At 36.6% G+C, this 25,133-nt stretch overlaps 2 protein-coding genes across 5 annotated transcripts in view; both read left to right on the top strand.

The window, feature by feature from the left end:
* LOC142339353 (uncharacterized) overlaps nucleotides 1-15,095 on the top strand; it is a 180,574-nt gene extending 165,479 nt beyond the window's left edge. For 3 of the 4 annotated variants that reach the window (XM_075389362.1, XM_075389371.1, XM_075389354.1), the window contains one exon: nucleotides 14,285-15,095. In XM_075389362.1, the coding sequence (XP_075245477.1) occupies nucleotides 14,285-14,690 (406 nt within the window). In that variant the 3' untranslated portion in view covers nucleotides 14,691-15,095. The remainder of the gene's footprint in view (nucleotides 1-14,284) is intronic. The other variant, XM_075389380.1, reaches the window with a different exon arrangement.
* Nucleotides 15,096-19,522: 4,427 nt separating this feature from the next.
* Nucleotides 19,523-24,325, top strand: LOC142349289 (uncharacterized). Its single transcript, XM_075400761.1, has 3 exons — nucleotides 19,523-20,189; nucleotides 21,257-21,459; nucleotides 23,053-24,325. The coding sequence occupies exons 1-3, from the start codon at nucleotides 19,979-19,981 to the stop codon at nucleotides 23,980-23,982; spliced, it is 1,344 nt and encodes a 447-aa protein (XP_075256876.1). The 5' UTR covers nucleotides 19,523-19,978; the 3' UTR covers nucleotides 23,983-24,325.
* Nucleotides 24,326-25,133: the final 808 nt, after the last annotated feature.

The raw sequence follows: 25,133 nt of genomic DNA, 5'->3' as shown, positions 1-25,133 counted from the left end.
CTTTTTTTCGGAATTGCCATTTTTTAGGTTTCTCCAGCCTCAAGAGCCACATAACCTCCACTAGAGTTTGATAATATCTTACTGATAATAGTTTGTAGAGTTAATGGAATGATTTTCATATTTTTAATTTCAGGAATTTAAGCAATTTTTTTTTAAATATTGGCAATTTTTTCAAGTTTTAAATATTTTTAAATTTTCGGCAGCAGGGTTTTAGGGACCCCTCCAAGGTCTGATAATAAGCTGTTGCCTTATAGAGTTAATGGAATGGTTATCAGAATTCTAATAACTCCAGCTTTAGCATTGTTTTGATAAAATTTCGGAAGATTATTTTCATATTCCAGGTTTATGGATCTTTGAGCCAGTGAGACTATTTAAAGCTTGAAATAGGGATACTAGATAGTCGCTTGTGACAATGAAATGGTTTTGAAGATTTTAATATCTGAAATTTTAGCAAGATGTTAAATTTTGCGATTCTTTTCGAAATTTTGATTTTTTTGTCCTTTTCTAATTTTAACGATCATTAAAGTCTTTTTCTGAGTTTAGCTATCATTATTGGCCAACAAAGCTTTTCAGGTCTTGAAGATGGGTTACATGACAGAACTGCAGAGACAAAAATGTGAATTTAAATATTTTTGTCACTGTGAAATCTGGAAACTTTTCTTTTAAATTTTGCAATATTTTGCAAATTTTTAAAATATCAGTATTTATTTACTGCTGTGGCTAGAAGTTGGTGAGTCGATTCAAGCTAAAACTGGCCTCCTTAAACCTTGGCTAGCTACTGATAAAGACAACTGCTCGCCGGTTCTTCTTGAGCAAAATGCCCGACGGTAGTCGGTTATTTTTTCAATGTTTAAGCGCTACGAAAAGAATTGGAAAGAAACACATAGAGGTTATGATCTTGTTGTTTTCAAAGCTCTTTATTCACTTGTTTTAAGTGGTCCTCATGTTTTGAAAAAAAATGCTTTCCAGCAGCCGTGAGAAAAGGCACTAGAATAAAGTTAGTTGCTCGAAAGAGAATATTGTTTGCTTACTTCAATTTGACCTTCTTATCGAGATTTTTGAGTTCATTTGTCTGTATTGGGAGAACTAGATCAGAAGAATTGCTCTAAGGGGTTAGTTATTTTTTATGGTTTTTATTAGCCGCACAGTGATAGCTGGGGCTATTATTGGCCTTCTCTTGGTTTTTTATTTCGTCGCAATTTTTGTTACGACCATATGACGTCACAACCACTTTAAATCTGCTTTTTGTTCATTCGTTCATGCAATTGCAACTGAAGTGCATGTGTGACGTCATTTTTCGCTCTTAGTGGACCGAGTTTTTTGTTCTTGCGCGTGATTAAATTTTTGGTCACACTTGACTTACCTCACTCTCAAAAATGACTTCCTCACTAATAAACTGACTTTTATTTACTTTAATTCAAAGAGATTATGTCAAATGGGTGTGTGTCACTCTACATGAAGGTTATTTGAGAGCAGCTAATAGAGGCAGCAAAAACTTGACAGATTTTAAATCAAAATATAACCTATCATTCTTCAACGAAAAGACGAATTTTTTTGGTCTGTCTTTTTTACTGTTTTTTTTGAGACTGCAGATCTACGAAGCTATTGCGGCTTTTTCTGGCAATCTGCCAGCTATGTTTGATTTGTACATTGCAGTTTTTAAATATTAATTAAATAAAAAGCGAATAGTGCATAAATATACGTAATTTTGTATACTTCATTCCAAGTATAGGGGCATTTCATTCTCAAGTAGGATTTCTTTCACGTGCGGTAAATTGACGTCTGTTTAATTGCTCTGAAACAAAGTTTGTAGCAATTATACTAATTTTATTAGTCCTGTTGGTCTTTTTTATGCGATTCTTTGCTTGACAAATTTTTCGCCTGAGTCATTTGATTTTTCGTCCGCAACAACGGGAAAAACAGGTAGCGCCCAGCGGGCTTTCAGTGGTCTTGAGCCTTGCAGCTGTTTTTCAACTCAAACTGTTTTGGAGACTTATACTTATGGCGTGAAGGGGGTTCTTAGAGGTTGGACACCCCAATTGTTGACACCCCAACGCGCTGTTTTCTCCATCCCACTGTTGCCCCACCCACCCCCTTTGGCTAGCTACTGACGAACAACCGCTCGCTGAAGTTTTTTCAAGCTTTTTGTAAATTTGTCATTTTATATTTTATTGGCCCTAGGTGTCAAGCAAATTCCTCTAGGGTTTAATATTAGGGTCATGCATAATTTATAGTGGTAATTGAATGGTTTCAACATTTTAGCATAACGAATTTTAGCTTTTTTTAAATAAAAATTTGCATTTTTTTTCAATTTTTTTTATCGTTAATTTATGGCTCTTGAACAAAGTTCATAGCAATTAGTAATTGCTCTCAAACGAGGTTTGTAGTAATTATATTATTCCTGTCGGTCCTTTTTATGCGACTTTTCGCTTGACCGATTTTTTGCCTCACGCTTTTGACTTTTCGACCTCAAAAATGGGATGAACAGGTAGCGCCCGGCGGGCATTAAGTGCTCTCAGAGCCTTTCAGCTCAAACTGTTTTGGAGACTTCTTACGGTGTGAAGGGTGGTTCTTAGAGGTAGAAAACAACCCCACTGTTGACCTCCTGTCAAGGAACCTCCTCTAGGGTTTTGTAATAGGTTACTGCATAGTTTCTAGTAGTGGAATGGTTTCAACATTTGAACATCACTGATTTAAGCAGTTTTTTTTGTCAAAGCGTGCAATTTTTTTCATTGGTTTTTACATTTATTTTTCATTATTCACGTCTTTCCAGACGCAGGGGCTAGAAAACGTTCGTTTTCCATGGAATAGCTATCAGTTTTTATTTGCCATGGATTAGTTTTACATTTTTTGAAATGACAATTTTTTTGATTTTATCTATATAGCTTGCATTTTTTAAAAAAATTGTTTGTCTATTATTAGGTTTGTTTAGCCTCAAGAACCTAGGAACCTTCTCTAGGTTTGACAACAGGTTACTGTATAGTTTCTAAATGTAATGGAAAGTTTTTCAAGATTTCAACGCGCCGAATATTTATGAGCCAGTGAAACTATTTAAAGCTTGAAATAGGGAAACTGGATAGTCTCTTGAGAAAAAGAAATGGTTTTAAAGATTTTCATATCTGAAATTTTAGCAGGATGTTAAAATTGCAATTATTTTCGATATTTTTTTAGTATTGTTTTTTTTCAAATTTTAACGATAATTACTGGCCAACGAAGCTTTTCAAATCTTGCAGATAGGTTACTTTACATAACTCCAGAGACAAAAAATGGTTTTGAACAAATTCACAGCGGAATCTGGAAGCTTTTAAATTTCGCAGTTTTTTGCAATTTTTCAAAATATCAGTTTTTTATTTGATTTATTTACTAACTAGGCTAGAAAACTAAAAGTTGCGCAGAGTCGAATCAAGCTAAAGCTAGCCTCGCTAAACTGTGGCTGACTACTGACGAAGCCAAGCGCTCGCCGGTCGTTCGAGAGCAATTCGTCCGCCCTTAGTCGGTTATGTTTGTAATTGTGTTGGTCTTTTTCATGCAAAATTTTTGCTGGATCGTTTTGACTTTCACGGCTGATTATCACGAGTGATTTTCACGGCCTTGACTTTTTGCGTTTCGCGTGATCTAAAATTCTGTCTCAATCACAATTTCAAGCAGCTGAACTCAAATGGTGGCAATTTAATACTAAAGGTCCAATGAAAAGTTCGCTGAAGCTAATGCACTTTTTCACTTTGAATCTTTACAGTGTTATATGCTAGCCTCTAATGTGGTGATTTTAAGCCCACTAATGAAATTCTTAGTCCCATTTAGCCCCGAGACTGAAGCAGGCTTCAATTGATAAGGGCTCCCACTAGTCGTTCGAGAGCAATTCTTCCGTCGTTAAGTCGGTTATGTTTAAATTCTTCGAGCACCAGGCGCTAGGAGACCTCCTCCAGGAATTGGTAATAGGTTGCTGGTAAAAATTTTTTGGCAAGAACTAGTTATCAACTTTTTAATGGCACAAATTTTAGCAAGTTTTTTTAACTTGCATTTTGTAAAGTTTTTTGAACAATTTTTATCGTTTCTCTGTTTTATCTAGCCTCAAGGACCAAGTAATCTTCTAGGTTTTGACAATAGGTTACTCTATAGTTTCTATATGTAATTGAATGTTTTTCAAGATTTTAACATACGGAATTTAAATTTTTTTCACAAAACTTGCATTTTCAATTTTTTTGACTTTATTTAGGTTTTGTCAGTCTCAGGGGTCTGATAGTTGCCGTTAGGCCGCGTTAATAATTTACCTGAAATATTTTTTGGCTATGGATTAGTTTTCAATTTTTATCACTTAATTTTTTTTATAAAACTTGCAATTTTCTTCAAATTTTTTTTGGAATTGTCATTTTTTAGGTTTCTCCAGCCTCAAGAGCCACATAACCTCCACTAGAGTTTGATAATATCTTACTGATAATAGTTTGTAGAGGTAATGGAATGATTTTGATATTTTTATTTTCAGGAATTTAAGCAATTTTTTAAATATTGGCAATTTTTTCAAGTTTTAAATATTTTTAAATTTTTGGCAGCAGAGTTTTTGGGGCCCCTCCAAGGTTTGATAATAAGCTGTTTCCTTTTTTATATAGTTAATGGAATGGTTATCAAAATTCTAATAACTCCAGCTTTAGCAATGTTTTGATAAAATTTCGGAAAATTATTTTCATATTCCAGGTTTATGGATCTTTGAGCCAGTGAGACTTTTTAAAGCTTGAAATAGGGATACTAGATAGTCGCTTGTGACAATGAAATGGTTTTGAAGATTTTAATATCTGAAATTTTAGCAAGATGTTAAATTTTGCGATTCTTTTCGAAATTTTGATTTTTTTGTCCTTTTCTAATTTAAACGATCATTAAAATTAGTCTTTTTCTGAATTTAGCGATCATTATTGGCCAACAAAGCTTTTCAGGTCTTGAAGATGGGTTACATGACAGAACTGCAGAGATAAAAAATGTGAATTTAAATATTTTTGTCACTGCGGAATCTGGAAACTTTTCTTTTAAATTTTGCAAATTTTTAAAATATCAGTATTTATTTACTGCTGTGGCTAGAAGTTGGTGAGTCGATTCAAGCTAAAACCGTCCTCCTTAAACCTTGGCTAGCTACTGACAAAGCCAACCGCTCGCCGGTTGTTCTTGAGCAAAATGCCCGACGGTAGTCGGTTATTTTTTCAATGTTACGAAGCGCTACGAAAAGAATTGGAAAGAAACACATTATGGAGGTTATTCGTCATCAACATTTTTACAGCTAACAGATCAAAATTTTGTCTTGTCATGTCATGATTGTGGACAAAAACAATAATATCCGTCGCAGTCATCCAATTTTTCCCGCCTCTTTTGAAAAATTGCGAAAGTTTTTAAATTATCTTTTAAAAATACCCTCATTTTATGAAAATTAATGTCTGATGTCTTCCTAGTATCATATGGAGTCACTACTAATATTTGTCAGAGCTTACCAAATTAACAAATAAACTTTGTGTTTTTGTCCGTTTTCAAAAAAACCTCAACATTTTTGGTGGCTAAAATTGCTTTCATGTTACCACAAATGTCAAAAAGTAAGAGAAAGACGATAACTCTGTTTATATATGTCTATCACAGATAGATGAGCGGACCTATTGTTGCCATCTCTTGTTTTGGTCTTTTTCTTTTTAAAGAAAACTAATTTATAAAAAGCGATCATTTTCACATATAATAAAAAACCGCAATCTTCTTTTTGATCGTTGTTTTGATCGTTTTTTGTTCCTTTTTAGTTGCTTTTCAAAGTGAATTCATTGAGAATTGACGGATTTACATTGTACGATGTTTTTTTTCTATTTCATCGAGATTTTAATAATTCATTCAAGCAACTTAATTGGGTGCCTGACGTTGTTTTTCCCTATTATTGGTGGGAGTTTTTCAGTCGCACGCATCTTTTTGGTATCGTGAGGTCCTCACTTTCCGTGAACGCTAAACTGAAGATCGCACACCAAAAGTTAATATAAAGTCGAATGATGTTATCTTTTAAAAACAGTTACCATCGCAAACAAATTCTCGTAATTCACGTCAAAAATGTCGGAGATGCAGCAAGTAGAGAAAACGAATGCTTCAACTTCAATCTGTTCATTTGTGCGCTGTAGATGCAAAGGCTAATCGCCGATATTTTTGAAATCTGCGTGCTATGTATATATACCGCAAAGCGAAGTGCAAGTAATGCCCTTATTGGCGACATAATGGATTTTTTTGTTAATCAAAATAAAAAACCGAGTCCCCTAACTTTTCATTTGGAATGCTGCATATCTTGGCTAAAATCTGTGGAATTGCAATAGTTATTGCTTTGGATAAACCCTTCAGCGTCCCGTCCTGTATGCAACCAGCGATTTTTAATTCGATTTTTCTTACTACCAACTTTTCGTCTGATATTTTTTGTCTTTGTCGAAAGCGGGATAAACAGGTAGAGCCCGGAAGGCAGCAGGGAATTAAGTTCTGTCAGACCCCCCCCCCCCCCCCCACACACACACACTCAATTAAGCTTAAACTAGTATCCATAAGCCTCGGCTAGCTACTGACGAAGCCAACCGCTCGCCAGTCGTTTGAGAGCAATTAATTCGCCCCATGTTAGTCGGTTTTGTTTCTATGCATTTTAAAACTCACATGTATTTTTCACGTCCATTTTCCAAATGTCCCTCTGCAGTTTTTCGTCGCTTCACAGCGCAAATTTCCCTTAACCAAGCAGCACCTGTTTTCGACCTTTGTTTTGCCTTGGTACTTTCACCCACTTGGTACATCATATTTCCAAGTTTAGATTCTTGTAACTTCTTTCATTCACAAGTATGTGGAGTGATATGTCGTTTAGATTAACAGAATTATGTTGCATTCGAGCGATTTGCGGCTGAAAGAAAAACATATTTTTAGTTTTATCAAAAGAAGAGTGATTGTAGTTTTATTTCTGATTGGTTTTCCGGTGTGCTGTTCAAGTAATCTGATTTAATAATCACATTGGTGTTATGGCTAACTGCGTGTACTTTAATTTGATTGAAAATAGTATCTTCGTTTTGTTTTTTGATTCGAACTTGGCAGATTTTGAGCCACAGCTTTGATTGAGCATTACTGATGTATTGATAGCCGCTGTCAACCCCTCAAAGGCTATTATTTATGCGCTCTCTTTTAGTTACAAAGCGAGATTTCAATTTATTGGCGCGCCGTCATTGTTTTGAGATCATTTCACTTTGTAATGTTGGTGAGATGTCAAATTATAGTGATGATTTGTCACGCTGGAGTAGTAAAGGGAGCGAAAAAGTGAATAGGTTTGAAGAGTGATTTTTCAAACAGCTTTTAAAGTAGAATGATAAATAGGTGTCTAAGAGCATTTCAGTTTTTGGGCGTGATTTTTAAACTCGCGGTAATCTGATTTCTGTTCTCAGTGTTTTTCTCTCGAGTGCAAGAAAATAACAAATTTATTCTAATTGTGCCTAGGTGAGATTGTTCGAATCCCTCAATGGGCTGCTAATGCTTTCTGTGACTTTGACGCTGTTTAGTCCTTTTTGGGTTCTTTTCTGTTTCGGCGCCCAGTATTTTTATGCCCACTCTTACAAATTATGTATTGTTATATACTATTTTATTATGTAAAAAAGTAGCGCGTGCTTCTGGGGCCCAAAAAGTAATGTGCCCTTCCTTTCAGTATTTTCCACCAAATATTTCTGACCTCTAAAGGCTAGTTCATCGTTCGCTCATTTTTTCAAAGTGCTCCTAAAATGCAGTTGCACGCAATCTAAAATGAACGGAGTCATAAAATCATGAATTGAAAGGCATATAGAAGTCTATTTTAGATGCCCGCTACTTGAACATTGTTCCTATAAGTCTTAGTTACCATCTCGAACTGTTGTTGGTATTGATACTAGCTCCTGTTTCCCTCATTGTGAAACAGGAATATGTCTAATTATCGAACTACACCAAAGTCGTTCGCACTTTTAAATTATTTTTGTGCAAAAATCAAAATTTTCTGTTCTTTCAATACTGATCGGGGTTATGGGAGTCGACGGTGGCTATTTTCTGGCAATATGTCGGTTGAGTTTTTCAATTTAAATATCGGAGTTTTTTCTGAGTGATTTTCCGAATCCATTTATTCTCCTTTTTAGGTTTAGTATTTTGTTTATTCAATGATATTCTTGAATTTATAGGTCAGGACTTGTCCTGCAATGTTTTTTATTCCGCCGGCAAGATTTTTGTAACGACCATATGGCGTTATTATTACTCCAAATATTCTTCTTGCTATCCATGCTATTTAGACTTCATTTCGTTCGTGACGTCATTTTTAACTCAACCTGGAACGAATGTTGTTCATTCGCGTGATTTAGTTTTTGGTCACACGTGACTTACCTCACTCTTGAAGACGCCTCGCTATCCACATGAGTTTTCTTCACTGAAAATCAACGAGATAAGGTCAAACGAGTTTATGTCCCTCATAGTTAAGGTTTTTTGAGAATAGTGAGGCGAATATGAGCAGCAGTCAATTGAACAGATTTTAAATCAATTGTGAAGATCTAAAAAGCAGACAGTTTTCGATTTTCCTGTCTTTTTTGAGACTGCAGATCTACGAAGCTATTGTTGCTAATTTCTGGCAATCCGCTAGTTGTTTGTTGATTGTCTCTTAGTTTAATTTGTGAGAAACGTTATTGGTTTTCTAAGGAGGCGTAAGTGAACGTATTGAATGTTCTCAATTGATAGCAAATGATTTAATTGTTTTTAAAACAAAAGTGAAATTTTCAGTTTTGACGTTTTTTAAATGCCCTCAAACAAAGTTTGCAGCAGTTTTATCAGCACTGCTGTTCTTTTTAATGCAATTTTTGTACTACCAACTTTTCGTCTGATCCTCGGTTATCGTCTTATCATTTGCCTTTTCATCCTCAAAAACCGTTATGAAAAGAAAAGGCCCGGAGGGCATTAAGTTGTCTTAGAGCCATATAGCTCACTTTTTAACACAGTGTATCATCAAAATTTATCAAGTTTTCAAACACTGCTCTTGGCTTGACCTTCTGAACTGGAGTGTCTGGTTCGCCTCTCGGTTTTGCTTTCTTTTGTTTTCAACGTGAAAGCTTTTAAGGATGTCGCAACTGCTTATTATTTTTGAAAGTCAATTATTTGTATATTGAATATCGGTTTTTATGAAACGTATATTGATCTCCTTCGGAACGTGGAGCAGCTGATTTCAATTTGTCGGTATTTGACTGCTGATAAGCAATTAAAACTATTTAACCATTTTTACAATTGAAGTCCATTGTTTCATAATGATATCCAATAAGTTCATTTGAAGTGCCTAGTTGAAGCCATTCCTTATTCTGCTCTGAAGAAGACTACAATGAAATCGCGGCCTATCTCTATAAATGAGAGCTATTGCCCGATCGTGGTCGTTAATGTTTTATATATTTAGTCTCGTTTTATTAATTGCGCTCGAACGAAGTTTGAAGCTACTATTGTGAACGTGCTGATGTTGAGAAGTTATGTCTGTTGCTCTAGCAAAAGGATTTGTAAGATAAGCATTCGCAAGGCGCACGGCATCTAGTGGTTATTTCTTCAACTGAGTGCGACAGGGACCGGGAGTCGGAATACCCCTCCCAGACTGTGGCTCAAGAGCAATTTGTCCGGTGTCATTGGGTTTATATTCACTCTTTTGTTACCAAATTGTAATAATTTCTGAAGTTGAGCGTGTCAACTTCTGATAAACTCTGAACATTAAATAATTTTTGTTCTGCTGGAATGATCTTTTTCTTTTTGTTTAATGCTCTGAAACAAAATTTGTAGCAATTATTTTTAGTCTAGTGGTCTTTTTATGCGATCGATTTTCCGCTTTTTATGCGTTTTTTCGTCTGACTACTTGACTTTCGTCCTCAAAGACGGGATGAACAGGTAAAAGTGAGAGATCACAAGGTTGCCAAGCAGCTCTCTGAGAGCCCTGCGCCTAATTAATCTCTAATTATGCGATTCACGGAAACTTTGAGGAGACATAAATTCATGGTTTGAAGTACCGTTCTCAGAGCTTCATTCCACCCACCTCCCCACAATCGCCCACCTTCCCGCACACACACTCCCCCTCTTCTTACTCCCCGCAGCCACGCCAAACACAGCCTTTTCTCCAATTAAGCTTAAGCTAGCACGTCTAAGCTGCAGCGACCTATTGACAAAGCCAACCGTTACTCGGTTATGTTCAATTTAAATTTACAGCAAAAACGGTATTTCGATTGTTATTTTTTTCTATGTTTTTCAAATCAGGTAGACTGACTGTTAGTTGTTCATATTCTGCTGAGGAGCCATAAATCAATGGTATGAAGGGTAGTACGTGGAGTTTTGGACCCCACCGCTTCTCTCATTCTGCCACCCCAGCCTCCCTCCTACCGAACTCAGAGTCACGATATAAAGAGCAATTTTGTGTCATTTGGTAACCATCTCTTACCACTCATGCCCACCACCCTTTCCCCTTTTGCCCCCTAATTCACTGCAGTAAGATTCCTAGTCCGTAGTCAGCAGTATGATATCAGTTCTGCCGACTTAAGTCGGTTCTGTTTGATGCTTTTCTTTTGCAAATTGGTTTTCACTTGACGTTGGTGACAGTTCATATAGGTCTTGTGCAAAAAATTCTTTTACACAATTTTTTCGAGGTATTTGTGATTATAATACCGACTTGAACCCAAAACATTCAGCATTACTTTCTAGTTTTTTTAGGTCATGCTTGTTCTTTTGAAGCTCCCGTAGAATTTTTCTGAAGCTCACAGATGGGTTTTGAATAGACTTTGATTACACATTTTTTGGTTTTGAAGGCTCTTGCATCTGGAACTTTTAGCTAATTTAAAAATTTTTTGCCGTGGTATCCGGAACCTTGATTGCCTTTTCATTAGTTAGTATTAATTAATACTTTGACATCCGGGCAAATTGCAATTTTAATGTGGATTTTAAAACCCTCCTTTGAAACTTTGGCTTTTTGGCTCCTTTTTGTCAGAAATGTATTGTTTTAGGTCGCAGTTGAATTTTTAATTGCTCTTGAACGTAGTTCATAGCAATTATTGTTATGGTGTTGATCTTTTTTATGCAAATTTTTTGCTTGACCATTTTGAGCTTTTCTTCTAGAACATTCTCAATTGACTGTTTTACACTTTCGTTCTTCATTTTTAGTTGTCTCTGTTGCTCTCACTCCGAAGTAAAGCTTGTTGCTAATATGAAGGCGGTTGCAGCATGGCAAAATTAAAGCCCAAATAGCACAGTCGATATTGAGTATGGCTATGCAGCCGGAGGTCAATGGTTCGAATCCCGGTGGGGACAAATGTTTCTCCACCGACCTGTCGTTCGAGAGCTATTCTTCGACATTAGTCGGTTTGTTTTGTTTTTAATTTGAATTGGTTGTTGTTGAAAATATTGCCCCGGTACTATTTGTGTTCAGAGTTCTTACTGTGACCCAAAGAAACATTGTATATCCTAATAATATATTTATTTCTCTTTATCTTTCCATTTGTTTTTTTTTGAATTATACTGTGTTTGGAATTTATGGAAATCAACGTTCTGTCTGATAGACAGTTCAGGGATTTCCTGGTTCGTTTTCCAAGTGCTCTCCAGCTGCTTTGTGCTTCGTGGCCAACAGATTTATTTTTCTATTCTGATTTTTGACATTTCAACGCTTTGCATAATCGTATTGATATCTGTTGGCTAGTTTTATTCTACGCTCATTATACATTAAAAGAGCAGTTGCTCGGGCAGGCAGCCTAACATAATTGTGTCAATGTCGAAATACATTTCAAAGCTAAAAGGTGATCAAACCCATATATAGCATTATTATAGGTTCCTGTTATGATAGGTGCTGTTATTTTGCTAGTATCTTAATTATCTAGTCATTGCTAATTCGCATTACTGCTAGTCTTTTTTATCTATTTATTGAAACACGATTAAGCCAAACTACCTAATACTGTCTTACTTTTGATAATTTGCGGTCATGTGAAATTAATAGAGCTTGCTTTCCTCAAAATTTCGATTGTTTAGTTTTCAGTTTTTCTAAAATAATTTTTGTTTGTTTTTAATGTATGTTAGAGATTATAGTCGTTTATGTTGTGAATTTGTGTTTGTTAGAAATTATGTTATGATTGTGATTTTTTGTTCATTTTTTGACGTTGTATTGCAAGGTGAACGCAGAGTAAACTCGAAGTAACGGGCATAAACAGTAGGCCAGTTGTTTTTTTTAAAAGCCTTGGGTTATCATAGTTGCTTAGAGCGCGCGTTAAGGTTGATATCCGTTCGCTTAGAGACGGTGGGAAACATAATTGTGACTTCTTGTTAAAAACTACTGTGTTATTACTGAATCTTTTTAACGCTTGAAAACAATGCTCTTAATTTGTGCCTTTCTTTCATTAATAGCCGACCTCATCTTCTCAGCCGGCTTTTATAGCGCTTCTATTTTTATGCAGTCCAAAGAAAGAATGTGAATTGTAATGGTGCTGTCATTTTAAGACTCGAAGAGGAGAATTCGTATTCTGCGGGTTCTTACGACTCGGTGAGGAGTATTGGTAGTCTACAGGTTTTTACGACTCGAAGAGGATTATTGGTATACAAGTTTTTTTGCTGAAGTTTGTTCATGACATGAATGAATTTTGAATTCTTGCTTATCGAACGTATACCTCCGTTTTTGAAAGTTGACGCCTGCTTTCGAACAATGGACTTTAAAGATAGCTTAATTTGCAATATATAGTATTTAACAACTGTTGGGAACATTCAAGGTGACAGGGTCATTTCGAGAATTATTGATCCCATATAAGTTTCGTTTCTATCTATCTATCTATCTATCTCTCTCTCTCTCTATCTATCTATCTATCTATCTATCTATCTATCTATATATATATATATATATATATATATGTTCGTTATATATATATATATATATATATATATATATATATATATATATATAGATAAAGAAAAATGATTTAGGCTACAGACCCTGAATTAAATTGCCTCGCCTGTCGTTCAAAGAGCAATTCTTCCGACATTTGTCGGTGTATGTTTTTCTGTTTAGTTTGTTTGACTGTTTAAGTGTCCTTACTTTCAAGGTTGTTTTCTGGCTGGCTTTGTTTAATTTATATGCTGGTTGTCTGTAGTCGTTTTAAGTTTTTGATACAATCCGTTGGAACATATTTCAGGGCATGTCCTGCTATTTTTTTTAAAGATCTGTTCACACTTTTTTGACCTTGTCTTGTTTGAAATTGTTTTTGGGGTTTTTTATCTTTTCTTTTTTGCATATGTGGGGTCAGGGGTTTTGTGGACTCTCTTAAATCGAGGTTGCTGTAAAGTTCTCATGTTAAGGTCTTTAGTTAAGTCACGTCTTTGGATTGATATTCAGGACTTGTCCTGCTATATTTTTCTTTACTTCGTCGAACAAAAATGTTTAGCTCTACCTCGTCTATTAGGAATTAAAAAATGTTTCATTTAGTAGCGTGAAATGTAATCTTAAATTGAAATTTTTATAGAAAAAACCTTAATTTGGACGAAAAATAAGCTAAAAGTGAGCAAAGTCATGCCAAATGTCCTGTGTTCACACAAAACTTTAAACCTTGATAACTCCTCGGAAAAAAAACGAAATTCAAAGAAATCTTTTTAATTCCTAAATCTACGCTGGACGAGCTTTTTAATGATACCACACACATATCTCTACGATGAATATACCGATCGGCCAAAATTGTCTGAACAAAAAAAACCCAGTTGAGTATATAGTTCCTCCCCCAACAAGTGGGGTCGGAACAATTAGCATCACCAATGCGTTTTGACCTTGATGCTAGCCCCTGCATCATCTCATTAAGAAAGAGGAGTATGCGGAACTACGAATTCCAATCAAAATAGTTCGCAATTTAAAATGTTTTGGTATAGCAATCAGTTTTTATCATATTTTTTCTGTTTCTTCGATCGCAATCGGTGTTATGGGAAGCAATGGCGGCTTTTTTCTGGTAGTGTGCTGGTTATGTAACTTTTAATCCATTGAATAGGGGGTGGTTAGTCGATGTTTTTTTTTCTCACAGTCCGTTGGCTCTTTGTGGTTGATTTCGGGTCGGTAATCTATTTGTATAATAATATTTTTTAGGGTTTTTGCCTATTCGTGTTTAGAGTTTGTTTTCGCAACCTGTTCTGTGATAGATTTAGATTTTGTTCATTGTCCTGTTGAACTGCATGTGTTAGTTTTTACTTTGTGAGTTAATTGTTGTATTGCTATAGCTAAATGAATTTCGATTGCCTTATCAATTTGTGATGTGTTGTTGTCTAGGTTGAGTGGCAGAGCACCCAAAAAACACCAGAAGAGAAAAACAATGATTGAGCGGTATATGTTGCAAGTTCAGTGGACTCGAATGCACTCGGATGACATCACACTTCCGAACATTACGGCTTTTAAAAAGCCCCCTCCGCACATTTCAAAAAGTGATTTTCACGAGCATGTCATTAATAGCTACAACAAGCACGGTCATTCATTATCTGTCAATCAACAAAACCTGCCAAGACCTGCGATGCCCTCGCATTTCGTGGACAGATTCCGCAATGGAAAGAACAGCAGTTTGAATAACAGTAGATCTTCGCTTCCTACTTCCACAGCTGAGCCTTTTGTTGACTACAGAATGTCAATGACAAACGAAGCAGTTGATGGGCAACAGGTGAACAAATGTGGTGTCCAATGAGATGACGTTATTCTAATTATTCTTAACTCTATCATCTTTGTATGGACTAGTTTATGATGTTTTATTGTTTGATGGACTTAATTGTTACTGGAATACTGTTTTGTGTATGCGCATTCCTTTTCTTTATCGCATCCTTTGATACTACAGTCACATTAAGATGAATATGTTGACTTCATTGCTCATTAACAGATTTTATTAAGAACCAAACAGTTAGCTTTAATTAATGCGATGGAAAATTTTTAAATTGGAATTACATGAACAAAATACATGCTATTTAATGATGATTTATTTGCCTATGATGATCATTTCATTGTACTGTATGTATTGACCTGGGATTAAATATTTTAGTGACTTAGATTAATGTACTAGCATTTAATTGATCAATTTATTTATTTTTGAGAAAAATATTTTTGCTAATTGCGGCGTGTGCGGTCGTTTGTCGGCGGTGTGTTGTTAATATTTCAAACGAATTTCTCGCTACAAATAATTTGTTTACTTATTAAGAAGTACTTTTGATCAATAAAAAATCTCCGCCAGATTACTACTTGTGCATAGGTGGTGAGGCCAGGCGGAAAATGCGACAATTGACTTAATTTCTGACCAGAGAGAAGCTATGATCAAAGTCACCTAGCCAGCCAACATCATACTAGCTAGCCAGATCAAAGGCACAACAGTTCACGCCTATTTTGACTTTATAGCACCCCCCCCCCCTGCACCTCTCTTGAACTCGCGATTTCCCAAAACATCCACAGAACTATTTGTGGCACAGAGCTTCATCTCGGCACTTTCCCTGCTCCCATTTTTCCTAACCTTAACCACAGAAATTCAAATTGACAAAAATAACTAGGAAAGCGATAGTTGTAATTATCGTATTACTCTTTTTAATGGATGCCTGAGAGTTTTTTTCCTTAAAAACGATATTTCAAAAATGCAAATGTACTTGAAGAGTTGTTCTTTTTGTTCTTGATGACTAAATTGAAATAACTGTTTCTAACTTGAAAGGGCTGAGAACATTCTCTAAACAGCTAAATGCCTCTGCATAAATTTGGAAAACAACTATTTTAATGTACAGATATAAGCTGCCTGAATGCGCATATTTAATAACGTAGATAAGTTACACTTCCTTGCAATTTTGCTGTCAGAATGTTGAACTTTTTGTGTTCAAGACCGGAATTTTTCCACGGTCTGTATTGAAAGAGAATTTGGATCTAAACATGGCCTTTTTATAGTGCCCGGAAATATCTTTGCCTGATTCGACCCTTGATATAGCTGGGTTAGTGTGCCGGGGTGCTAATAATCGGATTGATTAATTATTAAGGCATTGTGTATAGCAATAATGGACCTAGAGAGAGGAGAGGCTAAGTGCTTTTCAAAGTGTCCGTCCTCAAAACAAGTCCTTTCCGTCTTTTCTTGTGCCACTTCTTAAAAGCTAAGATTGAATCTGCAAAGGAGAAAAAGGTTTGTATTGTCGGGTTGGGATTAATATTGCTCTTCTTGTTTATTTGTTTGTATCTTGTCTGTCATAATTTAGCTGTACTTGTTTTAAAGTACTAATCGCTGCAGTAGTCAAAGATAAGCTTCGTTTGCTGCGCGTATTTCACCTGCATTAATATTGTAGGCCATCCTGGCTGTTAGTTTAATATATTGAGTTTTATATTAAGTGCTATTATATGAGATCAACGGTTTCGCTTCACCGCTTGTCTCAATATGCTGTGCTCAGCTAGTTTCAGACCAGCTGTTAGCTCCCAAAAGATCTTCTCCAACTTCATAAAACAACTAATAATCTATTCCGGATAGTTCGAAAAAATCCGGGTCTCAAGTCGATCTGGGAGCTTAAAGCGTTGTCGTAAACTAACTGTGCTTTTGGGGGAGGTCGCATATTTGAGACGAAACTGCTGGGGAGGAAAAGATCTAATAAATAGTTTATAAATCAGTAAGAGCTGTAAATTAATATAGTAATATGACTTTTAAGCTTTGCTTGCTGTTCGCGCAGAAATGCTTTTTATATGGCCCGTGGCGACTGAAAAGCGCGTGGGTCTAAAATAACATCGAAAATAGAAGTTGTGAAGATGAAATTGATAGACTGAGATTGAAGTTAAAAAGTGTCTTTTGGGCTTTGATGTACCCGCTGAGTTTTTATGAGGAATTATTAACAGCCACTGAGATCCAGGATAGCCGCTCTCTCCTTACTTGCCAAGTTGAAAGAAGATTCTAAATTGAATTTGGCCCCTCAGCTAGTTAACACCTCACTTCAGTTCGCTATACTTTTCTGTTCAAAATGGGTCGGGGACGGGTGTTCATTTGAAATTGAAAGTTAACCCCTTGGGGCTAACTTGACAGTGTGTGTTATTATTGTGTCAGTTTTAAAGCGGAAGGATGAAAACACTTGATAAACAATCGGGTTAATTAATGCACACAAACTTGATCTCCTCATAGGTGTACAGGCGTGTAGGCAGGTTGGAATTAGAAAACACTCCATTACCTGCCAAAAGACCACTTGTGTATTGTTTATGCAACGCTTATGCTCACCCATGGGAAGACAAAACAAAAAGATCAATTTCTATGATCCCTCAACAAGTATTTTATCCCGGATTTAAAACAAAAAAATCATAAATCAAAACTGGAACATTTTCAGTTAGTTGTTTTCGTATATAGAGTAACTTTCGGGCTAGTTGTTAAGCATTGCGGACGTGAGCTTATCAAAGCAGGGAGTTACATTAAGAAGTTATTTTAATATGAGGAATGAAATATTATCCCAGTTATGATTGTTTAGTTAACTAGTTAGTAGTTAAAGTGTTGATCATAGCTGGAGAGAGGGTGGATCAAAGGGATAGTTGCAGTCGGCGCGCCCATTTTGGAATGAGGCTTAATTACTTTGATGTGCAATTAGTCGGAATGGGCAGAGCACTCGCCCTCTCTCTGTCTTCCTTCTCTATTCGGAGAGGCTGGCGAGGTGGGAAGAGAAGGAGGAGGGGGTCTTAGCTCAGCGAACCATTTAAAATCCTCTCTTTTACAGGGTAGGGATTTGGTCTAATCCCCCTCATAAATCTTTCCTCGTCTCTCTCTTAAGTGAGATACCAACCACTCGGATGCCCTTGCCCAGTTAGAAGTCACGAGGACAGGAGCAGGTCCAGCTATGGCAGTGTCAGGAATCTTCGATAATTGCTACAAGTTGCATAATGTGCCCAAGTCAACTATTGAGAGTAGTTTGTCGCACAAAGTAATCGGATCTTTTCTGCTTGTGCTGTTTCTTTTCGCAATAAAAAAATCCAAGTCAACTATTATCATGCTGAAACATCTTCCATGCTGAAGCCTAAACATCGTGTTTAAACGAATTGCTCTCAAAAAACGTTTGTAGCAATTATATTAGTCGTGTGGTCTTTTTAAAGCGATTTTTAGCTTGAAAGATTTTTCGTCCGACCCATTTGATTTTTTCTCAAAAACAGGATAAGCAGGTAGCGCTCGGAGGGCATTAATTAGCCAGTTTAATGCCGTCCGTAAAACATTACGCCTTACTAGTTTAAGTATGCGATTCATAGAAACTTTTGGGGAGACAATTTCATGGTGTGAAGGGTGGTTCTTTGTCTTAAAAATTTGACACCCCCCCCCCCCCCCCTCCAGTCATGATCAGCAGCACGAGGATCTTGGACAGTTCTATGAAAGTGACTATTCAGGCTCTAGTAACCAAAAAATGTCAGATTTCCTAGTTGCTGGCCTATAGTGTTTAAGGAATGTAACCCGTAAGTGCCAACAGTTTGCTCATATTTGACAAACTATCGCCTATATATTTGACAAAACATAGTGAATATCTAAACTAATAGTATTGCCAATCGCTATACCATTGATGCATTTGATGCTCATAGTAATGAGTTATTTAACATCAGTATATTCCTTCTCTTTTCAAAACTAAAGTTGTAACATCTAAATTTGTATGGATCGTATTCTTTATGGAAAATATTAAATTAGGTTAGGATACTAATTTTGGGTAGTAACGTTTAATTGCCTGCTGAAAGATTGTCATTCGAAATTGTGCAGTAGATTAGTGGGATTGTAAAATTATTGTCAAATAGGCTTAATAGAGGAACTTATAGAACCATTACAATTGTTTTGATTGACTTAAATTATTTAATTATTTTCCTTATTACCAACTAATAGGCTCTAACAATAACAATACCACTACACGCTACACAGCAGTGGCCCACTTTGATGATCAATCAAAAGCAACCGACTGAAACCAATGGGCTTGTTTATATTTGAAAAGAGGCTTCCGATTGTTTGTTCACATTGTTTACCTTGTTTTTCTCCCCTGTAGTTTGTGTCATTCTTGCACCATGTCTTGCTGCGACGTCTGACAACTTCGCGTGAATTAGGTAGTTATTGTCGTCTGAGCTGTTGAATGGTTTTGTAATCAGTAGCCTAGGAGTACGTGCGTATGCGTGTGTATGTATGTATGTGCGCGTGTTTGGGTTAAGAGGTCGAGTATTGGGGGCTATTATCGCCTCTAATCGGGATAATCAAGTCTGATACCCTCTGATCTCTCTCCTTCCCTTTTTCATTCTCTCTTTTCCTTATTCTCGCTTTCTACCTTCCACAAATCAGCCAGCTCACACATCTAACTATTCCTATCACCTTCTAACACGTACTATTTCACCATTATTTGACAGACTTACGCCCTTATTAGAGTCAACCTTTATAGTCTTTATTCAATTAAAGCCATAACATCGAACATAATAAATGTATTAATATTAATAAGGTTATAATTATATCGAATAGAATAATTGATAGTAAACCCTTCACTGTATTCGTCGCTCCTGTGCTCCAAGTGCAGAAACACACAATTGTAGGGCTCTGATTGGCTTATTAGGGTTATCCAATGGGAATGCAGCATGCTCTTTTGTCTGCTGTGGTTGTACTGATGTTGCTTGTTGTTATAAACAGAGAAGCAAGCACAGATTTCCAAATCTAATTTGTCAGAGCGAGAACATTCAGTCACTCTTTTCCTTTCAACTGATCAGTCGCTGATAATTTGCTAAAACAATATTTGTTCAACTTCTTAAAAAAACAATCAATTTAAAAAATTATCTCCAGATTTTTTTTCAATTACATCGAACAAAATCAAAATTAATAGTTTGAACCTTTTAAAGCATATTTTGCCCAGTTCTCAATAAAACATTATTTATAATAATAAAGTGCTCGACTTTCCACCGTTTCGTCTACTTTAACAACTGCGACAGTTCGAGAAACTTCTAGAAGATTATTCAACAATAAATACTGAAGCAGAAGCAGTGATGAATCTGTACCCGTCTCCCGCAGAGATGTCGTACCTGAAACAGGTACAACAGGCAGCAGCTGTTGCCTCTCAGCACCCGGCTGCAGCCTACATGCCCACTGGCACTGCCCACTCAATGCTCACAGCAGCCCACCCACATCACCCCCACCCACACCCTCAAATGGACCACCTTCTACATTCCCACCATCATATGTCCATGAACTATCCTGGTACGTATTTTTTTAATTAATAATTTGGTCACTTACACAACCTTGGCTGATTTAAGGAACCATAAACTTGAAGACTTCCCAAAATATACAAAATTCATCTGCCTTATTTATATGTCAAACTTAACGGTAAAGGCAAAAGTTCTGAACATTGATGTTGAGTTTTATTTTTAATAAGATCTGTTTTTTGTATGGTCGGCGGTAAAAAATTTCGCCAACATCATTCGAAAAAATTGAATATTGTCTCAAAGGAAAACTGAATTGTACAAGCGCGGAATGCTTTCGTCACTTCAGCATCAAAGATATTTCCGGAGTCTAAAAAGGCACCTTTATCATAATTGAGTCTGTTTGTATTTGTGATGTGTTGTTTTGAGTTAAGTCGTGTGAAACCGATCAGACCTCATTGTGAGCGTCGTTCACACCTCCCTCCCTTCGCATAGCTTCCACATGTCGGCTCTTTGATGGTGAGGGTGTTATCAACTTGGCACTTTGAGTGAGGGCACCCTTACCCACGGTCCCACCGCCCCATGAAATCTATGCTTATTTTGCTCATTATAATTAATTAACTCTTCCAAAACAGTTTGCTGAAAAATTAAACCTTCTGTCTTCAATAATTAATCTTAAACTCATCTCTGCAACTCACAAATTTTTTCATTAGATATAATTCTACAATTCTAAGTTTTTGCAAATTTAGTTGAAAAGTTAATTTATCAGTTGTTAGTCATTGGAAAAAATGGGAACTCATCAGCAAAATAATTCGTACGCAATGACCACAAACTCTTACTTACCATCAAACATGCCTAACTACAACTACTTTTACTACCACCCTGGTCATATAGTCCCGAATCAAACACCAACTCAATCAACTCAAATCCCTGAACAGAACAATATAGAAATCTTGGAACCAAAGTATATGGTTCCAATGTCTGTTCCCCATTCGACCGCAGTTGCACCAAATTTGATTTCTTCACAAGTCCCAACTCATGATTTGATGATGACGCCTTTAACCAAACAACCAAATCAGGGCAAAATTGTGAAAAACCAGGTAATTTACCCGAATTCATTTTCAGTAGCAGCAGCTGCACACCACCAAATGCAAGCAGCAGGAGCAGCTGGAATTCCGGCTGGGAGGAAACAGCGTCGGGAAAGGACAACATTCACCAGAACCCAGTTGGAGATTCTGGAAGCACTGTTTGGAAAGACGAGGTATCCGGACATATTTATGAGGGAAGAGGTAGCCAACAGAATCAACCTGCCAGAGTCCAGAGTACAGGTTTGTCATATGTACTTTAATTGTTCAGATAATTAAAATCGGAAATTTCAAATATTTCCGGAAAAATTAAGTTTAAAATTGAATCTTCGAATTTAGGAGCAAACTCTAGGAATTTTAAGAAAATAGTTCTGTAAGAAAACCGAACACATTTTTTGGTAATTAAGTAGTTTTTCTGCTATTTTTTCTGAATAATTTTCCTGTTTTGGATTTGTTTTTAAACTTTTTTATCTCATTTTAAACTTAATTATTTGTAAGTCAAAGTTATTTTCTGAAAACCACAATTATTTGATGCACTTTGTTTGGTACCTGCCAATGAGTCCTCCAGCAAGTTTTCCACATTCGCATCATATGTTTCGGCAACTTTTTGATCTTCTCTAAAACATGCAAATATTCTAGTAAGATTTCTGTTTCTTTCATGAGAGGAGAGTTTATTCATGTCTTGTAAGCTAACATTCACTTTTGATCAACGTTCTCTCTTTGCGACACAAATAAATTTGTTATCAATTGCTCTGTCATGCCATATTAAACGTCGCCTATCTTCGATTCGGGGCGGGCGATGAGCCGAGACGGGGGAGCGGGGGTAGATGGGGGGTATAGTGTAGGGGGTGAGTGTTGAGACTAGAATGGGGAATAAAAGTAATGTTAACTCAGAACAAGCAATAGCATTGATAATTCTGTTTCCTTTGGCCACTTAGACAAACATCATCTTAAGAGCATTTGTCCAATTGTGAGTTTGAACAAGTGAAGATTATCTAGTTCAATTATTTAATTCTATTCTCTAAATAAAGATTCTTCTCTGTAGTAATAGAGAAATACAAGTCGCCTTTCACCCCCAATTGTTACAAGTTCTGGCACAAGCAAAGCGCAATTTTTCTCATTTTAAACATTAATGGGGGGTTTCTTGAGACTATACAACTACAGAGGCACTTGTACAATCGATCGCAAATGTTATCAAGATCATTAAGTTTTATAACAAGAAATTTATTAAACTAAAATGGTCAAGAAGTTATCAACTTTAGTGCATGGCATATACTTACAAAGCGAGTGAGAGTGAGCACTGTTGATTTACAGAAAATATCAGCTAAAGAAAACAGCTAACTTGTCAGATATAAGTGAAACGCGACTATGTCACGGTCCTCGTTAGCTCTAATCCCCCTAATCTTCCCCCGAGAGAGAATTTAATCCCAAAAACTATCACACCGCTTGGTTAATTGATACCGTCTGAGCCTCACGTGTAACGGAATACAGCCAACAAACAGCGCCTACACTCGAAAACTTCGCCAAGTTTCGTCAAGTCCAACTGATATCGAAGAGTTTCAAACGTTATGAAATAATGCAAACAAATTTTGGTATCTCAAAAATAATGCGCTTTTCTAACAAGTTTAGCTAATGTTGCAAATACTAAAAAAATGTGTTTTTATTTTTCTATGGATAGATTTCATTGTTGGGCTAATTATCCTTCAAAATTTCCCCCGATTTTTTTTTTAAAATCGACCTAGCTCTGAAAACAACTCAGCTTGCTCTCATTTGTTAATATTTTGTACATTCTTTTGCAATTTTCGTATTTTTTTTATAAAAAATTCTTATTTTCAGGTTTGGTTCAAGAACCGAAGAGCCAAATGCCGGCAGCAGCAACAACAGCAGCAATCGCAAGGTGACAAGAATGACAAAGGGACACCTTCCCCTCCAGATCACACCGCATCAGGAGAAATGAAGAAAGACTGCCTTTCTTCTAACGATCAACATGCTCCACTTTCAAACAATAGAGCTGACAGTCCGTCCTCTCTTAAAGGCACAAACGATGGTCTCCCCGTAATCAAACATCAACCATCTGCAGTTGAGCTCTGTGACAGTTTGCTGAAGAAATCCACTGAGGGACATTTAGCAGGAGCTGAGTTCACCACTCTGGGATCAGTTATCAAACAGCAACCACAGGATTTGGCCAGTCCCTCAGAATCTGACGTTGTTCAGGGTTCCGGATTGGTTCTAGGAGGATTGACCGGATCCAAGGACATGAGCGACATTGCGAGTTTGGCGCGATCTGAATCGTCTCCGTTCCTTCCCAGCGTTTCGTCAAGTTTCATCAACATTTGGAATCCTGCAGGAGCTATGCCAAATCCTTCAGCTGTCTCTGGGGGCATTTCAGGTGGCTACACTTCGGATACTTCAGCTGCAGCTGTTGGTCTTGGACGTGCTTCAGGAATTCCCAGTTACAACCAGACGACTCAGAACTTTGGATACCCCCCTGCTGGAGCCGCTGGATACTACAGCTTCGATACCTCCTACGCGCCTTACTTCAACAACTCATATCCCTCATCAGCAGCTGCACTTTCTGCCGTGTCTCGATACCCCTACTCAGTCGGAGGAACCCAACAGTCGGAAGGCGGTGCTGGAAGTGGACCCGCTGCCCTATTTAACCCTATCAGCACATCGGCCGCAAATGCCAGTGCCGTTTCTGATTTGAAACAGGAGGTGATTAGGAACCCACTCAATGATTTGCCACCAGTATGGAAGGGATATTGAAGCATTTCTGATCACTTTCAGGATCAAATTCCTCGTACCTCACACGTTCGATGACTTTTGGCACCAAACATGAAAGTTTCTTGACAACAGCATTCAACTGACTAGCGCCCATTTAGTGAAGTTACAATGTCTGAGCACTGAACTCGTTCAATTTTAAACTTATTTTCTGTTCAACATATCCTATGCAATTTGTTTTCTAGAAAGCACTTTTGTTCTTTTCAGTACCACACATTTGCTGTATGCACGTTCATTTTATGCACTTTTGTAAACGTTTGTAAAACTATTTTCTTCTTATTTAGCTGGATATTTAGCAGCTCTAAATAATTCATTTTAAATCAATTCATTTTAATCATCGATATCAGAAACTAGCATTAACATTTCGTGACACTTGTAGACATTTTTGTGGTTGGTCAGGTCGAAACCTGCTGATATTTTCCAGCATTTTCGAATGACTTGAACTGACCTTGTGACCCAATAATTCTTGAACTCGAATCATATACGGAGAAAGGAATATTTAACAAAATATTCAATGATGTAGATAATTCTTCTCCGAAACGCATAGCTCAGTCAATTGATGTCTCTACCCAATATTATATCTAAATTGTGGCCCTTTACAAAATATTTAGGAAGCTTTACTTAGGTAGCCAAAAGCAAATATGTAACGCAAATATAAAACTACTGGTCAATATTGATAATGTAAGCTCAAGCAAAAATGAATTTGCCGGTTATAAAATTACTTTATTTTGGGACATCGAAATTCGTACCTCATAGCGCAAAATTAGTATATAAGTTTTAAAACCAATATCCTAATTTAAAAGCCAAAAACTGGACACAAAAAGAGCGAGAGAAGAAAACAAACATATTCATATATTGGCTCCAAATGACCGTCACAGTTTGCAGGTTTTCTACACTACTATGAGTCTCAGACTTCTGAGATTGAGATAAATCAACTGCTCTTGGTAAGTTAACTGCGAGATTCCTGGAACATTGAAATTAATGAATTTTATGTGTCTTCAGTTGTTTTTAATTAAAAAAGCAGAAAAGAAATTTCAAATTATCTCTATCTGCAATTGCAAAAGTGCCGAAACAAAATGTATGCTCTTTTCTGTTTTCGTTCTTGGTTGCTTCATATGATATAAAGCAGCTCTACG

Source organism: Convolutriloba macropyga, chromosome 1, assembly GCF_964194025.1.
Source record: "Convolutriloba macropyga chromosome 1, txConMacr16.3, whole genome shotgun sequence".
Classification (NCBI taxonomy): Eukaryota; Metazoa; Xenacoelomorpha; order Acoela; family Convolutidae; genus Convolutriloba; species Convolutriloba macropyga.
Note: the sequence above shows the minus strand (reverse complement) of the source record. Positions and strands in the feature narration are given on the sequence as shown.